General features: G+C 37.6%; 2 protein-coding genes across 5 annotated transcripts; one reads left to right on the top strand and one right to left on the bottom strand.

Moving 5' to 3' along the window:
• Window positions 1–3,717: 3,717 nt before the first annotated feature.
• On the bottom strand, window positions 3,718–7,787 carry LOC108596626 (transcription elongation factor SPT5). Of its 2 annotated transcripts, none has more exons than XM_017982571.2 (11): window positions 7,693–7,787; window positions 7,077–7,610; window positions 6,882–7,019; window positions 6,303–6,824; window positions 6,082–6,248; window positions 5,845–6,017; window positions 5,536–5,789; window positions 5,283–5,478; window positions 4,905–5,226; window positions 4,437–4,844; window positions 3,718–4,376 (listed from the first exon to the last, which is right to left on the bottom strand). In XM_017982571.2, the coding sequence occupies exons 2-11, from the start codon at window positions 7,580–7,582 to the stop codon at window positions 3,808–3,810; spliced, it is 3,255 nt and encodes a 1,084-aa protein (XP_017838060.1). In that variant the 5' UTR covers window positions 7,583–7,610; window positions 7,693–7,787; the 3' UTR covers window positions 3,718–3,807. The 2 variants fall into 2 exon arrangements, with proteins under 2 accessions (XP_017838060.1, XP_017838061.1); XM_017982572.2 differs by having other exon boundaries at window positions 7,077–7,592; window positions 7,693–7,711.
• A 280-nt stretch (window positions 7,788–8,067) lies between these two features.
• On the top strand, window positions 8,068–14,427 carry LOC108597200 (focal adhesion kinase 1). 3 transcript variants are annotated; one of them, XM_017983636.2, is made up of 20 exons: window positions 8,068–8,156; window positions 8,811–8,905; window positions 8,961–9,142; window positions 9,198–9,721; window positions 9,782–9,891; window positions 9,954–10,183; window positions 10,241–10,469; window positions 10,530–10,772; window positions 10,834–10,966; window positions 11,029–11,161; window positions 11,223–11,286; window positions 11,351–11,431; window positions 11,485–11,689; window positions 11,744–11,883; window positions 11,944–12,092; window positions 12,411–12,890; window positions 13,056–13,130; window positions 13,185–13,654; window positions 13,718–13,828; window positions 13,893–14,427. In XM_017983636.2, exons 2-20 carry the CDS (start codon window positions 8,857–8,859, stop codon window positions 14,281–14,283), a joined length of 3,999 nt encoding a protein of 1,332 aa, XP_017839125.1. In that variant the 5' UTR covers window positions 8,068–8,156; window positions 8,811–8,856; the 3' UTR covers window positions 14,284–14,427. The 3 variants fall into 3 exon arrangements, with proteins under 3 accessions (XP_017839125.1, XP_017839124.1, XP_017839126.1); XM_017983635.2 differs by having other exon boundaries at window positions 11,944–12,890; XM_017983637.2 differs by lacking the exon at window positions 12,411–12,890 and having other exon boundaries at window positions 8,069–8,156.
• The last annotated feature ends 310 nt before the right edge of the window (window positions 14,428–14,737 follow it).

Here is a 14,737-nt window from a genome sequence, read left to right as displayed (position 1 = left end):
TTTAAAAGATCGAAACTAAATCACAAAATTGCAAAATTATCTCGACCGATTGTAAAAATTTAGAACGATCGATAAATAACCTAGGAATATTACTTCAATTTCAATATGACAGCGGGGCACTTTCGCGGCATACAAACGACGCTGCTTTGAAGCGGCTGCGTCGCTCCTGACGCTTACAGCGAAAACGAGCTGTGAGCGATAGCTTTGAGTTGTATGTTTGTGAGCATGGTGGTTTGCTGGCGAGCCCTAGTCAGGTGTATTTAAAAGTGGTGGCGCCCAACTTTAATTTGTCCACTTGTTTTCGATTAATTTTGATTAAAAATCTCTGACAATTTTTTTTTTCACTAGGAACATAAAAGCTCTCACTCGCACGACTATTAAGGATCACAAATGCTTTGCGTTACTTGCATTCCACTCTCTTCCTTATTGACTGTTTAGTTGACACACGATCTATGAGTTGCAATGCTCACGATAACCACAACGCGTAGAGAACCAAAAGTAGTCAAGTTGTCAAAGCATCTATATTTCGGAAAGGGATATGCCACTAAAAGTAAGTCAGAGTCTTCCAAGCGCATTGGCACCGGGAGCCCCAGCTCGAGTCGATGTGGACATAATACCAGGAAAGCCAAAGTAGATGTGATCTCTCTTATCGAGCTTTTAAAAACACCGAAAAGAATTGATTCTTGCGCTTTGAAAAGGTGTCTATCATAGCAAAGGTGCCAAAGGTGGCAGTCAGACATATTGAAAAGCATCTGCATCTACGAAAATGTAAAGTCACATGCACGCACAAATTGCGACGGCCACTTGTGCTGTTTGACTTTTTAGACCTACACACTTTTCCAACAAGCCCTGTCATAAAAATTAACAAATGATAGCCAACGTGCAGTTAGTCAAATGGAAACATGTACGTCGCAGCTTCATTAATCTTAGAATGAAGGCACCAGACGAGCTACATTGATGCAGTCTTTACTTTTTTAGTAGTCAGATGAATACCAGCATTCTTTAATTAAATAAAAGTCGTTAAAATGTATTTGTAATATTGCAAAAATTCAACCAAATTCACCAACAGTTAAAAAGTCACAGTTTGTCTGAAATATGCAACTGGAAAGAGAAGGCCCAGAAGCTAATACACATTCATTGGTATAGGTATAGGTATAGGAGTCCGAAAGCCAAAACTTATACGAAAGTTGCTTGAAGAACCTGTGCGTTTTACCACAGGAGTCTCTGGCTTTGATTTTGGATCACGGCCTTACCAAAGAACAGTACTAGGCAATATGAGAGGATGCAAAGTGTGAGAAGACGGATATTTATTCTGAATAATGTATATGTATGTAGTAAAAATTAAAATTTTTTAGTTTTAGGCTTGATTAGATATTAAGTAATGCGTAGACTTAATTGCTCAGCTGACCTATTCGTGTCAAATGCCATATTCTTTAGTTTCTTTGGTGCAGTCTGCTTGACTATCGTTTGTATCTACACAAATCGGGAAAGAATGCCGATTACGCGAATACTCCGTTTTCTTTTATTTTTCTATATTTTGAAAAATGGTTATATTGATATTTTTTAAGTATGAAACAAATTTTAGAAATTTATAATTATAAGTATTAATGCACGATACGTCTGGACGTGCACCGGTAGTTTAAGCACTAGAGAGTGCTCCGAAGTCCGAGGTTGCGAGATTCTCTGATGACGGTTGAGTTTATTGCTAGCTCCCTAGTGCCTAATAGATCAAGGGGTGTTTAGTACCTAGTGGGGCGGTGCGCAAATCATCGCTGATGCATATTTATGTACATTGTTGAACTTAATGGAGAGATCTTAGGTACGAAGGTATACTGAAAGCAGGCCATTGATGAAAAGTAACTCCATATTTTACCTATTATTGTAGGCAAAACAGCAGTTGTTGCCCTGCTTATTTGATGCTCGAAGTTCTCTATATAGTATAATAAGCAGCATAGAACCATATCTAAGTACTTCACGCTAAAGCCTTTGGAATGTCTTGGCAGGATCATAAAGGAGGTTTTAATTTCTCGTAGATAGTCCAGAATGCCAAGGTGCTTAGTGCTCATTATATTAAGTCATTAAGTCATACAGGGTCAGTGAAATTTCGATAAGAACTTTCCAGAACTCAAGTCACTGGGGTTAGGGGTTAGATTAAGTACTACTTCATTTCTATTTTTGGTATAGGTAGGTTCACAAACCTGTTGCATATGTTTAGTTTAGTATAGGTGATTAAAAAGTAGGTATAGTAGATAATTAAAAAGTTACTAAATTACTCGCATGATGGTAGGACTGGTCTTCATCGATCACCCCTAGGAGGATCTTGACCCGCATCTACAGGGTATCAGGCTCAAAAGTTGAAAAATACATTTTGGTACGACGCTGACCACCGACAGAGATGGCATCGACACAGACAGCGAACGCCGATACACAAAATGTAAAGCAAAAATAAGCATAGACAGACAAAGCGAGGATCGACACCTTTGGAAATTACTGATGCCTGTCCACACTCGCCATAAAAAAAGAAGCTTCACGAAATTAAGTTCAATTCAGTCTTTATGTACAATACATCTACTACAATACTCTTTGCTTCTAGGTAAGCCTTTGTCTCCTTGGTCGCACAGTTAGGTCCCCATAAACATCTCATAGGTCATGAGAAATAAACTATACATATTTTGTATGCACATATATACTTATTTCCTTGAAATATATAAATTTCGTATACATGGAAAACAACAAGAGTTCAATTATAATAAAAATTAAAATATTTATTTTGAATAAACTTAATGATAATGATTCAAACAGAATAAATGAGTTCAAAGCAACGAATTGTGCGAGCATACTCCAGGATTGTGCTATTAACGTTATTTAAATATTTATTTTTAAAGGACAGAGATTATGTTATTACATAACATACACATAACGCTGTGAGTGTTGACAGAAGATGATATTGACACCATTGCTTAAGTGATTTAATAAAATTTTGAACAAGCGTTTGAAACAAATGCGTATTGTTAGTGGTGAAAAAAGCTTGTAGTTTTGCTCTATGGAAAATGTGTGTTCGATAGCATGTAGATTGGGAAATTGCTTTACTGGTAATACTTTATCTTCCAAGTAATAATAAACATGACTAATATACACAACGTTGTGTCAATGTTAGGATTCGGATTTGTTAATATTTTCGTATTTTGTTGATATGAAGCAAATTTTCGAAGTTTTTTTTATTCATTTTTATACACTTTGACATTTTTTAAAGAATGGAAATACATTTTTGCAAATGTATGTAACAGGGAGAAGGAGGCGTGGCAGACCATAAAAGTATAGATAATACAGGAAGACAGAGTCGACATAGCCATGTCCGTCTGTCTGCTTGAGCGACAAAAACTCAGACTACAAGAGATACAGCTACCAAATTCGGTATGTAGTGACTTCTATACTGTCCACCGCTTATATTTTATATTTTTTCACCCCCCTCCCCCGCAAATCGAAAAAAAGGACGCCTACAGTATTTAGCAGTAAAATTTTAAATAAATGACAAAACCGCTTTGTCATGTTCTCGACTAATGCGAAAATTTCAAAACGATCCAATCGTTTTGTGTGTTTGTGTTTGTGAGTGCGTGCGTGTGTTTGCTGAGATGCCCTACTCAAAGTGTATTAACAGTTGGATGCGACCAACTTTAATGCGCCCACCTGTTTTTTATAGCAAACGACAAAATAATATTTACTGAATAAATTTGTATTTTTCAACAATCATTATATATGCAAGTTTATACATTGCTTTAATCCAGGATATTTAGCAAATGATCCACATTAATCGATTGACTTCATTTTGCACAAGTGATTAATGGGTATCATCTTAACTTCGTCGTTGATTTTGCAAACAAGTACGTCGCCATCTTGCTTTGACAAGACTTTTCCAACAGATTCTCTTTCCTCACCATAGATAACCTTGAATTCATCACCATTGTTGGGGTAAACGGGAGCCAAGTGCTCGCTAACAATGGATACACTGCGATCCTCTTGACGTAAGAACACTGAGCATACTCCGTTCGAAACCGTCCGTATAATACCAGTCTGACCCACGAGATCAGTGTCGTCATGAGTGTGAATACGAACCTCAATGTCAGTTGTACACCAATCTCCCATAGATGAATCCAAACTAGCGCCAGGTGTCTGAGGATTATATGGGGATTGTGGTACGCCACCTGGAGTATTTGGTGAGTAAGTCGATGGCGATGGCGTGTTCATATAACCCACTGGATAAGGTGAAGGTGTAGGACTAGGACTAGGATTAAACGGACTATAACTTCTGTCCGAACCATAAAGCGTGCCAGGTGTTTGAGGAGCAAACTGCGATGACATTTGATATCCCGGTGTGCCTGTGCGAAATAAATATTATAAGATCCTTTTTTTTTTTAAGGAAGGACAAATAATTTTACTTGGATTGTAGCCGGGACTGGGACTAGGCTCTTCCAAAGAATAATCGAAGTCTGTGTTCCGAGCTGGCGTTGTGTTAGCTGTAGGATCCCAAGCGCCATGACGTGGTGTCATGCTGCCATCATGCGATGGCGTCATTGTTCCATAAGGAGTACGAGTGTCAGTATCCCAATTGGGCGTTTGACTGCCAACCAATGGAGTCTTCGAGCCAGCAGCTGTATAACTTGGTGTCTGTGCCCCATAACCAGGCGTACGTGCAGGTGTACGTCCATATGTAGAAACACTGCCCTCTTTGCCGGGTTCACCAACAATAACAATGTGATTGCGATCCACAGAAATTGTCTGGCATGATGTATGCAATTCCACGCGTGCTGTACTCTCGGTGGCATCCTTGACAATTCCAACAGCACCTGCAGTAATTATAAGTATATTAGTAAATAGTAAATTTAAATTTATCGGAAGGCTTATACCTTTATAGGGACCACCACAAATTTTGATAGTTTTCCCTAAAAGTTCACGGTCTCGCGTTACACGAAAGCCACCGCGACCACCGCGTGTACCGCCACCACGGGCACCACCACGTCCTCCAGATGGATGCATGGGTGATTGTATACGTGGCGACATAAATCCTAAGCCACCCAAGGTACCAGCATTGCTCACATTTGATTTGCTACCGCCGGCCAACTGCAAGTGGCGCGTTTTGCAGACAAAAATACCGCCGTTCTCTGTGTACATGCGACAATGTAGAAACGCTAAGCTGCGATACAAATGCTTTATTTCACCCGACCGACCCTGCAAAGAACAGTATATAAATGTTGTATAAAGCTATATATATCTATAGAACTTACAGCATGAGGTCCTTCCATAACTTTGACAATATCACGTCGCCGTATTTGATTTTGATCCGCATCCAGAGCTACAGTATTTTGATTTTCACGCCGTTTATGCAAAGCAGTCGGTTTGCACTCGATGCATTTACCATTCATGCCCAAAACATGAAAATTCTCACGCTCTAAGCGCACTATAACTCCAACATTTTGTGAGCTAAAAAAATGCTAATAGAATAAATAAAGAATTTTTAACAATATAAATTTAACTGACTCCAGTTGCACCAGATCACCCCATTGAAATTGACCAAGACAATCAACTCCCGTTGCAACATCAGAGCACAATTGCAAATCGCGAGGTAAAACCTCAAGTTCATGATTGGTTAAATCAGAGACAAGCACAACTCGTGATGGCTCCACGCGTATAATTAAGCCCGTTTCGCCTTCATAGCGTCCAGCTAGAACTCTGGCATGATCGCCAGTCTTGAAATATTTGCGTAATTCACTTGCTTTAAAGATCAAAGGATCCTAGAATTTTAAATGTTAATTAAATAATTATATGTATGTCAACTTCTGGTCTTACCTTTAGATCTTGATGCTTAGGCATAACTGTAATCATTGTGCCATCAATTGCAACAATCTTTGCTTGCAAATTTTCTAAATCACCGACGCAAACTTCTACATTGTCACCCATGGAGAATGAATGCGCCGCTGTGGGATCGTCCTTGGAATTAACCATTATCTCCAGATTTACCTCTGCAGTAAAAAGAGTATCATTATTTTTAGTTTAGTTCAGACATACCTAGATATATATTATTACCCTCTGGTGTTTCTTCAAAACGCTCAAGCTCAGCTAGTGTAGGCTTAACACCCTCTGATAATATTGCTGACATTGTAAAGTTTTTATAGAGAAAACCTTTGCGAGAGTATCGATTTCCTTCAAATAACAAAAAGTCACCGTCCGAATGCACTTCACCGCCAATAGCTCTGTAATCAAAGTATTTAAGTATAAAACATTATAATTTAGAACAGTATGCTTACCTCACAGCTTCTGGATCGAACGGTTTTGCTGGTGGTCTACGTTTCTTCTTGCGCTTGCTATCATCATTTTCCGTCGCTGTTGTGCGTAAAGCGCCACGCATACGTGTGTAATCAATGCGTGGCAGCAGTTTTAAATGTACTTGATTTTGCGCCAAGTCCACATAGTCTACTTGCGCAATGTCGTCCTTGTATAAGCCACGCTTTAAACGTACCCATTGCTTGACCTTTAAGCCAACTTGCTCCTTGACCACCTTAAGCACATCTGTCATTTCCTTAATGGGCACCATTTCTTGCTTCCACTTGCCCATGCGTAGATTTCCCACATTGTCAATGGCTGTTTTGACATGAGTTTGCTTATATGACTCCAAATATATATATCCTTTAACACCTTCAGGTGCTATTATCGACTTGATTTGCAAAGGATCGTCTGTATTTAAGTAAGTCAAGTATTTTCGCATTAAAAGCAACGCCGTGGCTTTTTCTTCACCAATGCGGCATTTCACCATCCACAGGTTAGGATCCCTTTAAACGTTATGGTATTAAACTGTACGTTTACTTGGCGCTAAGTGTTTTACTCACTTGATACCTGGCAATAGCGTTTGTTGCGTAATTTCATCAGACATTTCCTCGCCACCATCTCCAAAATGTCGTTTTGCCATTGATTCATCAGCATATTTCTTGCGTAGATATTCTTCAATCTCATCTTCTTTCTGCGTGCTGGTTAAAATATTATTTATGGGTTGTCTAACAAACCTCAAGTATATATTTACTTACTCCCATAAATTTGTGCCTCTACGTCTGATTTCAATATCTCTAGCAGTTGGACCCAATTCATCAATCTCATTGCCCACAATGCCAATTTCATTGGCACCTTCCTCCCACTCATCATCTTCATCAACCTCATCGTCCACTTCCGCTTCGTCTATAATAAAACCACCAAAACGTTCCTTCTTCTTTTTTTTTCGTGGATGATCGTCATTTTCTTCCTCATCATATTCTTCCGAGTCAATGTCCTCTTGCGCCTCTTCGTTTTCGGAATCGACACTCTTTCGGCGTCCACGTCCACGTTGTGGCGAATCTGATCCAGAACCGGAATGATTTGAATGAGATTGAGAACGTGAACGGGACCGCGAAGATCGTGAACGCGACATAGACCTTGAACGCGACCTTGATCGGGAGCGAAAGACTGATTTCGATCTTACACTCTGCTGAGACTTGTTGGATATTGATCCATCTTCAGAGCCACTGTCCGACATATTGCTAACTTCAGAATCCGACATTTTGCGTGCTCTGCAAATATGTAAGAAGCTGCGCGACAGTTATAATATTTATATTCATAAAATATATAAGTAGAAAATATGACGCTGCTCAAACTTTTTTGGTCACTTACAAAACGATGCAAAAGATTTTCAAGTTACAACAAAATTTCTAGTTTTCGTGGCTCCAGGTTTTGTTAGGGATGCAATCTATTGACGCTCTTTGAAGTACTATTGAGCCTATCGACATAAGCTGAAACATTCGTAAAGCTATGTTATCAATCGGACAAACATTACATTATATTTGCAATAAAAATTATCTTACAAAAAAATGAAAGCTGCTAAATAATTAGCTAATTTATTTATTACTGAACATTTTTTATACATAATTTTGAATTTTAATTGATTGATTTAATTTTTTTTGCCTTTATTCGATAACACTGTTTTGTAACAGCATACCATACATTCGTGACGTCATTGAAATACTTCTTGCTGTTCGTTGTGAATACCACAAAGTTAAAAGAAGAGTTGTGAGGGGAAGTAGTAACTGTTTTCAAATATTAAAATTGTAGAAGAATTCATCACTACTGAAAGCACGGTTTGTATAAAGTCAATTATTTCTAAAAGCAAATTATTGGATGTATGAAAAATTAAGAAATAATATTAAGCACACGCTTGTTCAAATGTATGCAAACACTCTGTATGGCTTGCAACCACTCTGTATGTCGTGCACGTATGTACATATGTATATACATACATATGTACATTCGAGGGTGGTACCAACAAATCTTCAATCACACCACAAAAACGTTAAAATGTTTTTTAATTTTTGGGAAAGCAACTTTTTAGTGTGATTTCTATCCTTGTTTAACAATTGAGTTTAATGAGTACCGCTATTACTTAAGAGTTTGATTGCCACCCACGAATATTCATGTGTAAGGATACATATGTACATATGTATGAAGAAACTTTTGCACTATAGGTTCACATACGGATTAATCAATCAAAGAGTTTGAGAGCCGGTCGATAAGTACTCGCAATATATGTATGTATATTAAATGTTATTATAAATACATTTATTTAAAAAGCATATTGTGTTTGCAGGTATAAATGTATGTTTGAGGGTGTTGGGCGTGTCAAAAACATTTAAAATTACTAATTATTGAAAACAAGCGGCAGGACATTTATAAATAAGTTATAGATTTATGTATATTATTTGTAAACTCCTGGCTAACATTCTTTTTATATATAGGTGTTGAATTCATGTTAAATCGCCCACAGAGCGGTATATTTGGAACATGAACCCGGCAGAAGTTAGTCAATGCAATCAACCGCATAACCATGAGAGTAAGTTTAACCTTTTGGTACCTATAATAAATGATCTAATCTTAATCTTCATAAGTTGAAGACTATGTGCTTCAAGTGCATATGCCTAAGAAGAGCTACAAGGCAATCGGATTTAAAAAACACGAGACAGTCTTTCATATAATCAAGAGAACTATTGAAGAGTTCGGCAAAGACGGTCAGCCACCGCCAAAGGTGCAGCGTTATGCATGCCGCATGTTAAATATGATCACCAAAGAAGTAAGGTTAAATGAATTATAAACATATTGCGCATTTGTGATAAAATTCCTTTTAGGTCCTCTGGTTGGCCAGAACAACATTAATGGAGCAGGTTGTGTTACATGTGTTATCCACGGGCTGCTCCAATCCCAACTGTCCATGCATTAATACACGTAAAGCCGAAGTTTCAGAAACTTTGGAAGCACAAGGGAAGCGCTTGCCTTGTGGCGTGTGGCGTGTGGAGCTGCGTGTGCGCTATGTGCCACGCAACATTCAGGAATTGTTCGATGAAGACAAAACAACGTGTTTTTATTATTTTGACCAGATTAAGGAAGACTTTATTCAGGCCAATCTTAGCTCAGTCGATGCTGAATTGGCAGTTCAATTGTGCTGCCTCGGCATTCGTCATTATTTTAAAAATATCACGCTTAAAGCGCCAGACAAGAAGCAACACATCGATTATATTGAAAAGGAAATTGGATTTAAGTGCTTCATACCGCAATCTGTGATAACGACCACAAAGCCAAAGAATCTAAAGAAAATGATACAAGTCGGTTACAAAAAAGTCTACAATTATAATGACATTGAGTACTTAACAAAGTAGGTACTATTATATAAAAAAATATAACTATCGTAACATATAAATGTTATACTCTTTAGGTTCTTTGACTTGCTCAAAGGTGTATATCTGACCGATTATGAGCAATTTTCTGTTATGTTAAGCTCTGCTTGGAATATATCAGGAATTTTACATGTTGGTCCGCATATTGGTAATTTGGCTGAAGTTGTTATTATATTTAAGGAAAAATTGTCTATTTATTTTAACTGTTAGGAATCTCTTACCAAACGCATCCTCAAGCAACTTTAAAGAGTGTTGCACAGTTTAGAGATGTTGTTGTTATTAAAACTTGCGTACTGCCAAAGGAGAAGCTAACAAAGGATAAAACGACCGAAATTGAGATACAATGCTTAAATTGCGATTGCCAAAAAATCAAAACCCAAATCAAAATATCTGCTTCGAATATTGAAGAAAATTTAGTGATAATATGCAATGGTCTAAATGTAAGTACTCAAAATAATTTAATATTATTTGTTATTGATTGCTTAACTCGTGTATAGACTGCTGAGAGTATTGCGGATCTTATTGATGGCTACTGCAGATTATTAACAAAGGACATGAGCTTCAGTATTTGGGAGCGCGAATTGAATGCGGTGCAAGCAGAAGCTGCAGTTAAGGCAGCACAGGAGCCAAATGCTTCAGAGCCAGCTAAAACTAAGCCCATGCTAACGGATGACTATGCAGAGATTGGGTTGTTAGAAGGTGAAGGAGATTACTCTACACCAACAGGTGCGTTTTCTAAAGATTTTATTTGCACATTTGTTTTAATATATTTTTTATTTTTGTTAGTGCGGAATTATGAGCTGGATCGTTCCCAAATACTCTTAAGTGCCAAAATCGGCGTTGGGCAGTTTGGCGATGTCTATGTGGGCACATATACTTTACCCAAAACTAAATTAAGCGTCAATCATGCTGTTAATGAAAATGGACAAAGGAACTGTGATGTGAAATTTGATATTATACAAGTCGCTGTGAAAACATGTAAAGCTAATGAAGATCCAGAGAAAACTGAAAATTTTCTCGCTGAAGCTTGTGAGTTTTTCTAAAGCACACATTTTTTTTTAATTCTTTAATTTTTATTTCTGACATGCAGACATCATGCAAAAGTTTGATCATCCGCATATTATACGTTTGATTGGCATCTGTAGCATTATGCCCATTTGGATTGTTATGGAACTGGCCAAGCTGGGAGAGTTGCGGGCATACTTAAAGGCCAATAGCGAAAGGTATTAAAACTCTTTAATTTTATAAGAAGTGTTTTGTGAAATTTTAGTTTCTCTTTAAATAGATTAAGCCAAGGTACACTGCTTAAGTATTGTTATCAGCTATCTACAGCGCTGAGCTACTTGGAGTCCAAGAAATTTGTGCATAGGGATATTGCAGCTAGAAATGTACTTGTGAGTACGCCAACTTGCGTCAAGGTGAGCCTTAGCATTTCTGGAAATCTGAAATAATTCAAAATTGTTGCGTTCATATTTGCAGCTTGCTGATTTTGGTTTATCACGCTGGGTTTCGGATCAGTCATACTATCACTCAACTCCCACAGGTAATTGAGATACAATTTGTATTAAATATACTTATTTAAATTAATTAAATGCTGGGATTGACAGTTGCATTGCCAATTAAGTGGATGTCCCCTGAGTCCATCAATTTTCGCAGATTCACCACAGCTAGCGATGTCTGGATGTTTGGTAAACATATATAAATACAGTCAATCTTAGTCTATTACATTTTTAATTTGCAGCTGTTTGCATTTGGGAAATACTCATGCTGGGCGTGAAACCCTTTCAAGGCGTTAAAAACAGCGATGTTATTACCAAACTGGAAAATGGCGAGAGGTTGCCACTACCACCAAACTGTCCACCGCGTCTATATTCCTTAATGTCACAATGCTGGGCCTATGAACCCCTGAAAAGACCTAATTTTAAACGCATTAAGGAAACATTATAGTTGGTGAAAACTTTACATTGTGGGAGCTTTATAAATAATATATTTTATTTTAGTGAAATTTTACTGGAAGACAGTGCAAACAACTCTGAAACTTTGCGCAGAGAGCAGCGTCGTGTGGCAGCTAATTCTTGGATTGCCGGTGAGATGGATATACCGCCACTGAAACCTTCAAGAACAGCGCATGATGCCCATGGTATTGAAAGCTCTAAAATATTTAATTCGCATAAGATTTATTATTATGTATGCTTTCTAGACATGTCCAATATTATGGCAACAGGCGAGGATAATATGTCGATACCACAGACTTATATTATTGCACAGAATCCGGCGGTGCTTGCCCAGCTGATGATGGAAAACCAGAAACGTGGCATTAATCCAGCAGCTTATACAACGCCTGCTTCGGTATTTAATACTTTAGCCGTAGGCATAGATGCCAGTACCTCAGATCATTTGCTTAAGGCTACAAAGTTACCAGCAGCTGAGCTATTAAAGCTTGATCCAGTTGCCAAACATAATGTCAAATTTCCAACTAACAGCAACTCCTCACAAAGCCTGAACACATCACCATCATCAACTGTCCTTAGTTCATTTGATTCATCCCTTTTGCTAGCCACACCCAAAAGTTCTACGAAAATAAAGCCAGCTGAGCCTTTGCCCTTGAAAAATAATTTTATAATCTGTCCGCCACACCATGAACATGACTTTCACGTGGATCAGCAGCAAACAGACAGCCCAACCATCAGGCGAATGGTGGGCTATAGCCTATATGGTAGTCTGGAGCGACATCAACCGCACGCGGAAAGATCTATGAGTTCCAAGGGCGGCAGCTTGGAGCGTCATCAGTCCTTGATGACAGCGCAGCATATGCTGTACCCCATGGTACAACGTACAACGGACCGTTCACGCAGCATGGAACGCAATAGTCAATTTCATGTCTTTCGCAATCAAATGAAAACGTCTTTGGAATGTGAGGCGCTGCCTGAGGAAATCTATGATTTTGGTGGAGCTGGCCTTAAAACTTGTGTGTCTGTCAAACAGAAATATGATTCTAAATTAAGTCTGCAACAAACAGTTGCCTCACGTGTTGTTGACAAAATAAGTTGCGATTGGAGGCGACAAGGGGCAACATTGACAGCGCAACTTGATACAAATGAGGATTTTATGGAAGGAGCTGCTTGCAAGCCACTAATTGAAGATCAGGTTTGACAGGACAATCCAACGGACGCCTATTGTTATACTTCTTTTGACACATTTTTATTTAATAATTTTAGCTTTATTTTTATTATTTATGATAAGATTATGTTTTACGTAGCTAATGTGTCTGTCTAAGCTAACACTGATGTTTATAAATATATTATATTGCAGATTGGTGAAAAATTAATACAGCAACGTAAGGACAGTAATAGCGATGGTGAATGGCTTTATCAAGAAGAATTGCTGGTAATATATATACTATTATAAAATATATTTACATTAATGCCTTTGTACTTGCAGCGAAAGTGTTCCAGCTCTATACCACCTGGTGCCAGTGTTGATGTTTTGAACAAACATCAAAGCTACAAAGCTGATTTAATGTCGGCCGGTCCCATGAGCTTGGCTGACTGTTCAAATGCAAGCAACAGGCTAAAGTTGCATAGTTCAAATCAAAATCAATTACCACTCAAAATTAATATTTCTTCTACGGAACATTTGGAGTCGCTGACGTCAACGTCTGATGAAAGTCACAACTTAAAGTATAAAAATGATGAAAATCAGTGCTTAGTACGACCTATAAATCGTGTAAATGATGAGGTCTACTGTGCTACAACGGCGGTTGTTAAGTCCATAATGGTATTGTCACAAGGTGTGGAAAAATCTAATATAGCTGGCTATCTGCAGTTGGTAAAGAATGTTGGTGTGGAGCTAAGGCAACTGCTTAAATCAGTTGATAAAATATCTGTGCTATTTCCAGCGCAAGCTTTAAAGTAAGTTGACTTAAATTAAGATTAGCTTATATCATTTAGTATGTTAATATACACTTTTTGCAGAGAAGTGGAAATGGCACATAAAGTTCTATCAAAAGACATGCATGAGCTAGTAGCTGCCATGAAGCTGGCACAACAATATTGCGATACTACGCTCGATAATGAATACCGAAAGTAAGTGTAACATATGTATGTATTTGGCTTATACCTAACTATACATTTACTTAAAAAATTGCAGAAGTATGTTATCAGCTGCACATATACTGGCCATGGATGCTAAAAATCTTTTTGACGTGGTCGATTCAATTAGAAATAGGTATCAACAATTTTCGTTTGCACATTCAAATGAAAATACCAAAAAATCATCAAACAGTTCATTAAACTCAGAACTGCATACCACGACTACGGATGCTGTAAGTCTACACATGTCTCATCAACCCAGTTGCAGCGCTGACAATAATCTATATGACAACGAAAAGGCGCAGCTTATCTTTAGTTCACCAACTAGCAGCAGCGGTATCGCTGGAGAAACTTTTATAAACGAACCTTTAAAAATAGTCGAGGACACGCTAAATAGCTCCGGCGAACATATGTACTGTAACACATCAGCTTTGCATGGCCATTCATAATTCTAATCGAACTCTTCCTTATTTGTAATTATATGTATCCGCTATATATAGTGATTGCTAAGTTTCTCTGTATTCAGGAAACAAAAATACGTATAAATATTGATGTACATAAGTAACATATATTTATTCTTTTTACAATTCTTGATTCATCCAAAAACTCATACATATATATATGTATATAGCATATATAATGAGGCACACCCAACGTCGGCCGGCCGCATATAAATATTATTCATATTAATTTTGTCTAATAGTCAATGGAATTTAATAAATAAAGACGTTATTTAATTTCGAAAATAATTTAATATATTTACTGTATTCATTTACTGATACAAATAAAATTTGTCTGGAAATTCTAATAACAACCTCAAATCTGTATTAAAACATTTTCTGAATTCATAACATTTGAGTTAGCTGAAAATATCGAAGATTCATGAGAGAATAACCAAAAATT

This window comes from Drosophila busckii, chromosome 2R, assembly GCF_011750605.1.
Source record: "Drosophila busckii strain San Diego stock center, stock number 13000-0081.31 chromosome 2R, ASM1175060v1, whole genome shotgun sequence".
Lineage (NCBI taxonomy): Eukaryota > Metazoa > Arthropoda > Insecta > Diptera > Drosophilidae > Drosophila > Drosophila busckii.
Note: the sequence above shows the minus strand (reverse complement) of the source record. Positions and strands in the feature narration are given on the sequence as shown.

Excerpts from the sequence above, each read along its gene's own strand:
- LOC108597200 (XM_017983635.2), top strand. The coding sequence starts at position 8,857 with ATGAACCCGGCAGAAGTTAGTCAATGCAATCAACCGCATAACCATGAG. Across the intron at positions 11,287-11,350 it reads CTATCACTCAACTCCCACAG|TTGCATTGCCAATTAAGTGG; the intron begins GTAATTGAGATA and ends TGGGATTGACAG. Across the intron at positions 11,690-11,743 it reads CGCATTAAGGAAACATTATA|TGAAATTTTACTGGAAGACA; the intron begins GTTGGTGAAAAC and ends ATTTTATTTTAG.
- LOC108596626 (XM_017982571.2), bottom strand. The coding sequence starts at position 7,582 with ATGTCGGATTCTGAAGTTAGCAATATGTCGGACAGTGGCTCTGAAGAT. Across the intron at positions 6,825-6,881 it reads ACGCTATTGCCAGGTATCAA|GGATCCTAACCTGTGGATGG; the intron begins GTGAGTAAAACA and ends TAACGTTTAAAG. Across the intron at positions 6,018-6,081 it reads TTTTGAAGAAACACCAGAGG|AGGTAAATCTGGAGATAATG; the intron begins GTAATAATATAT and ends TTTTTACTGCAG.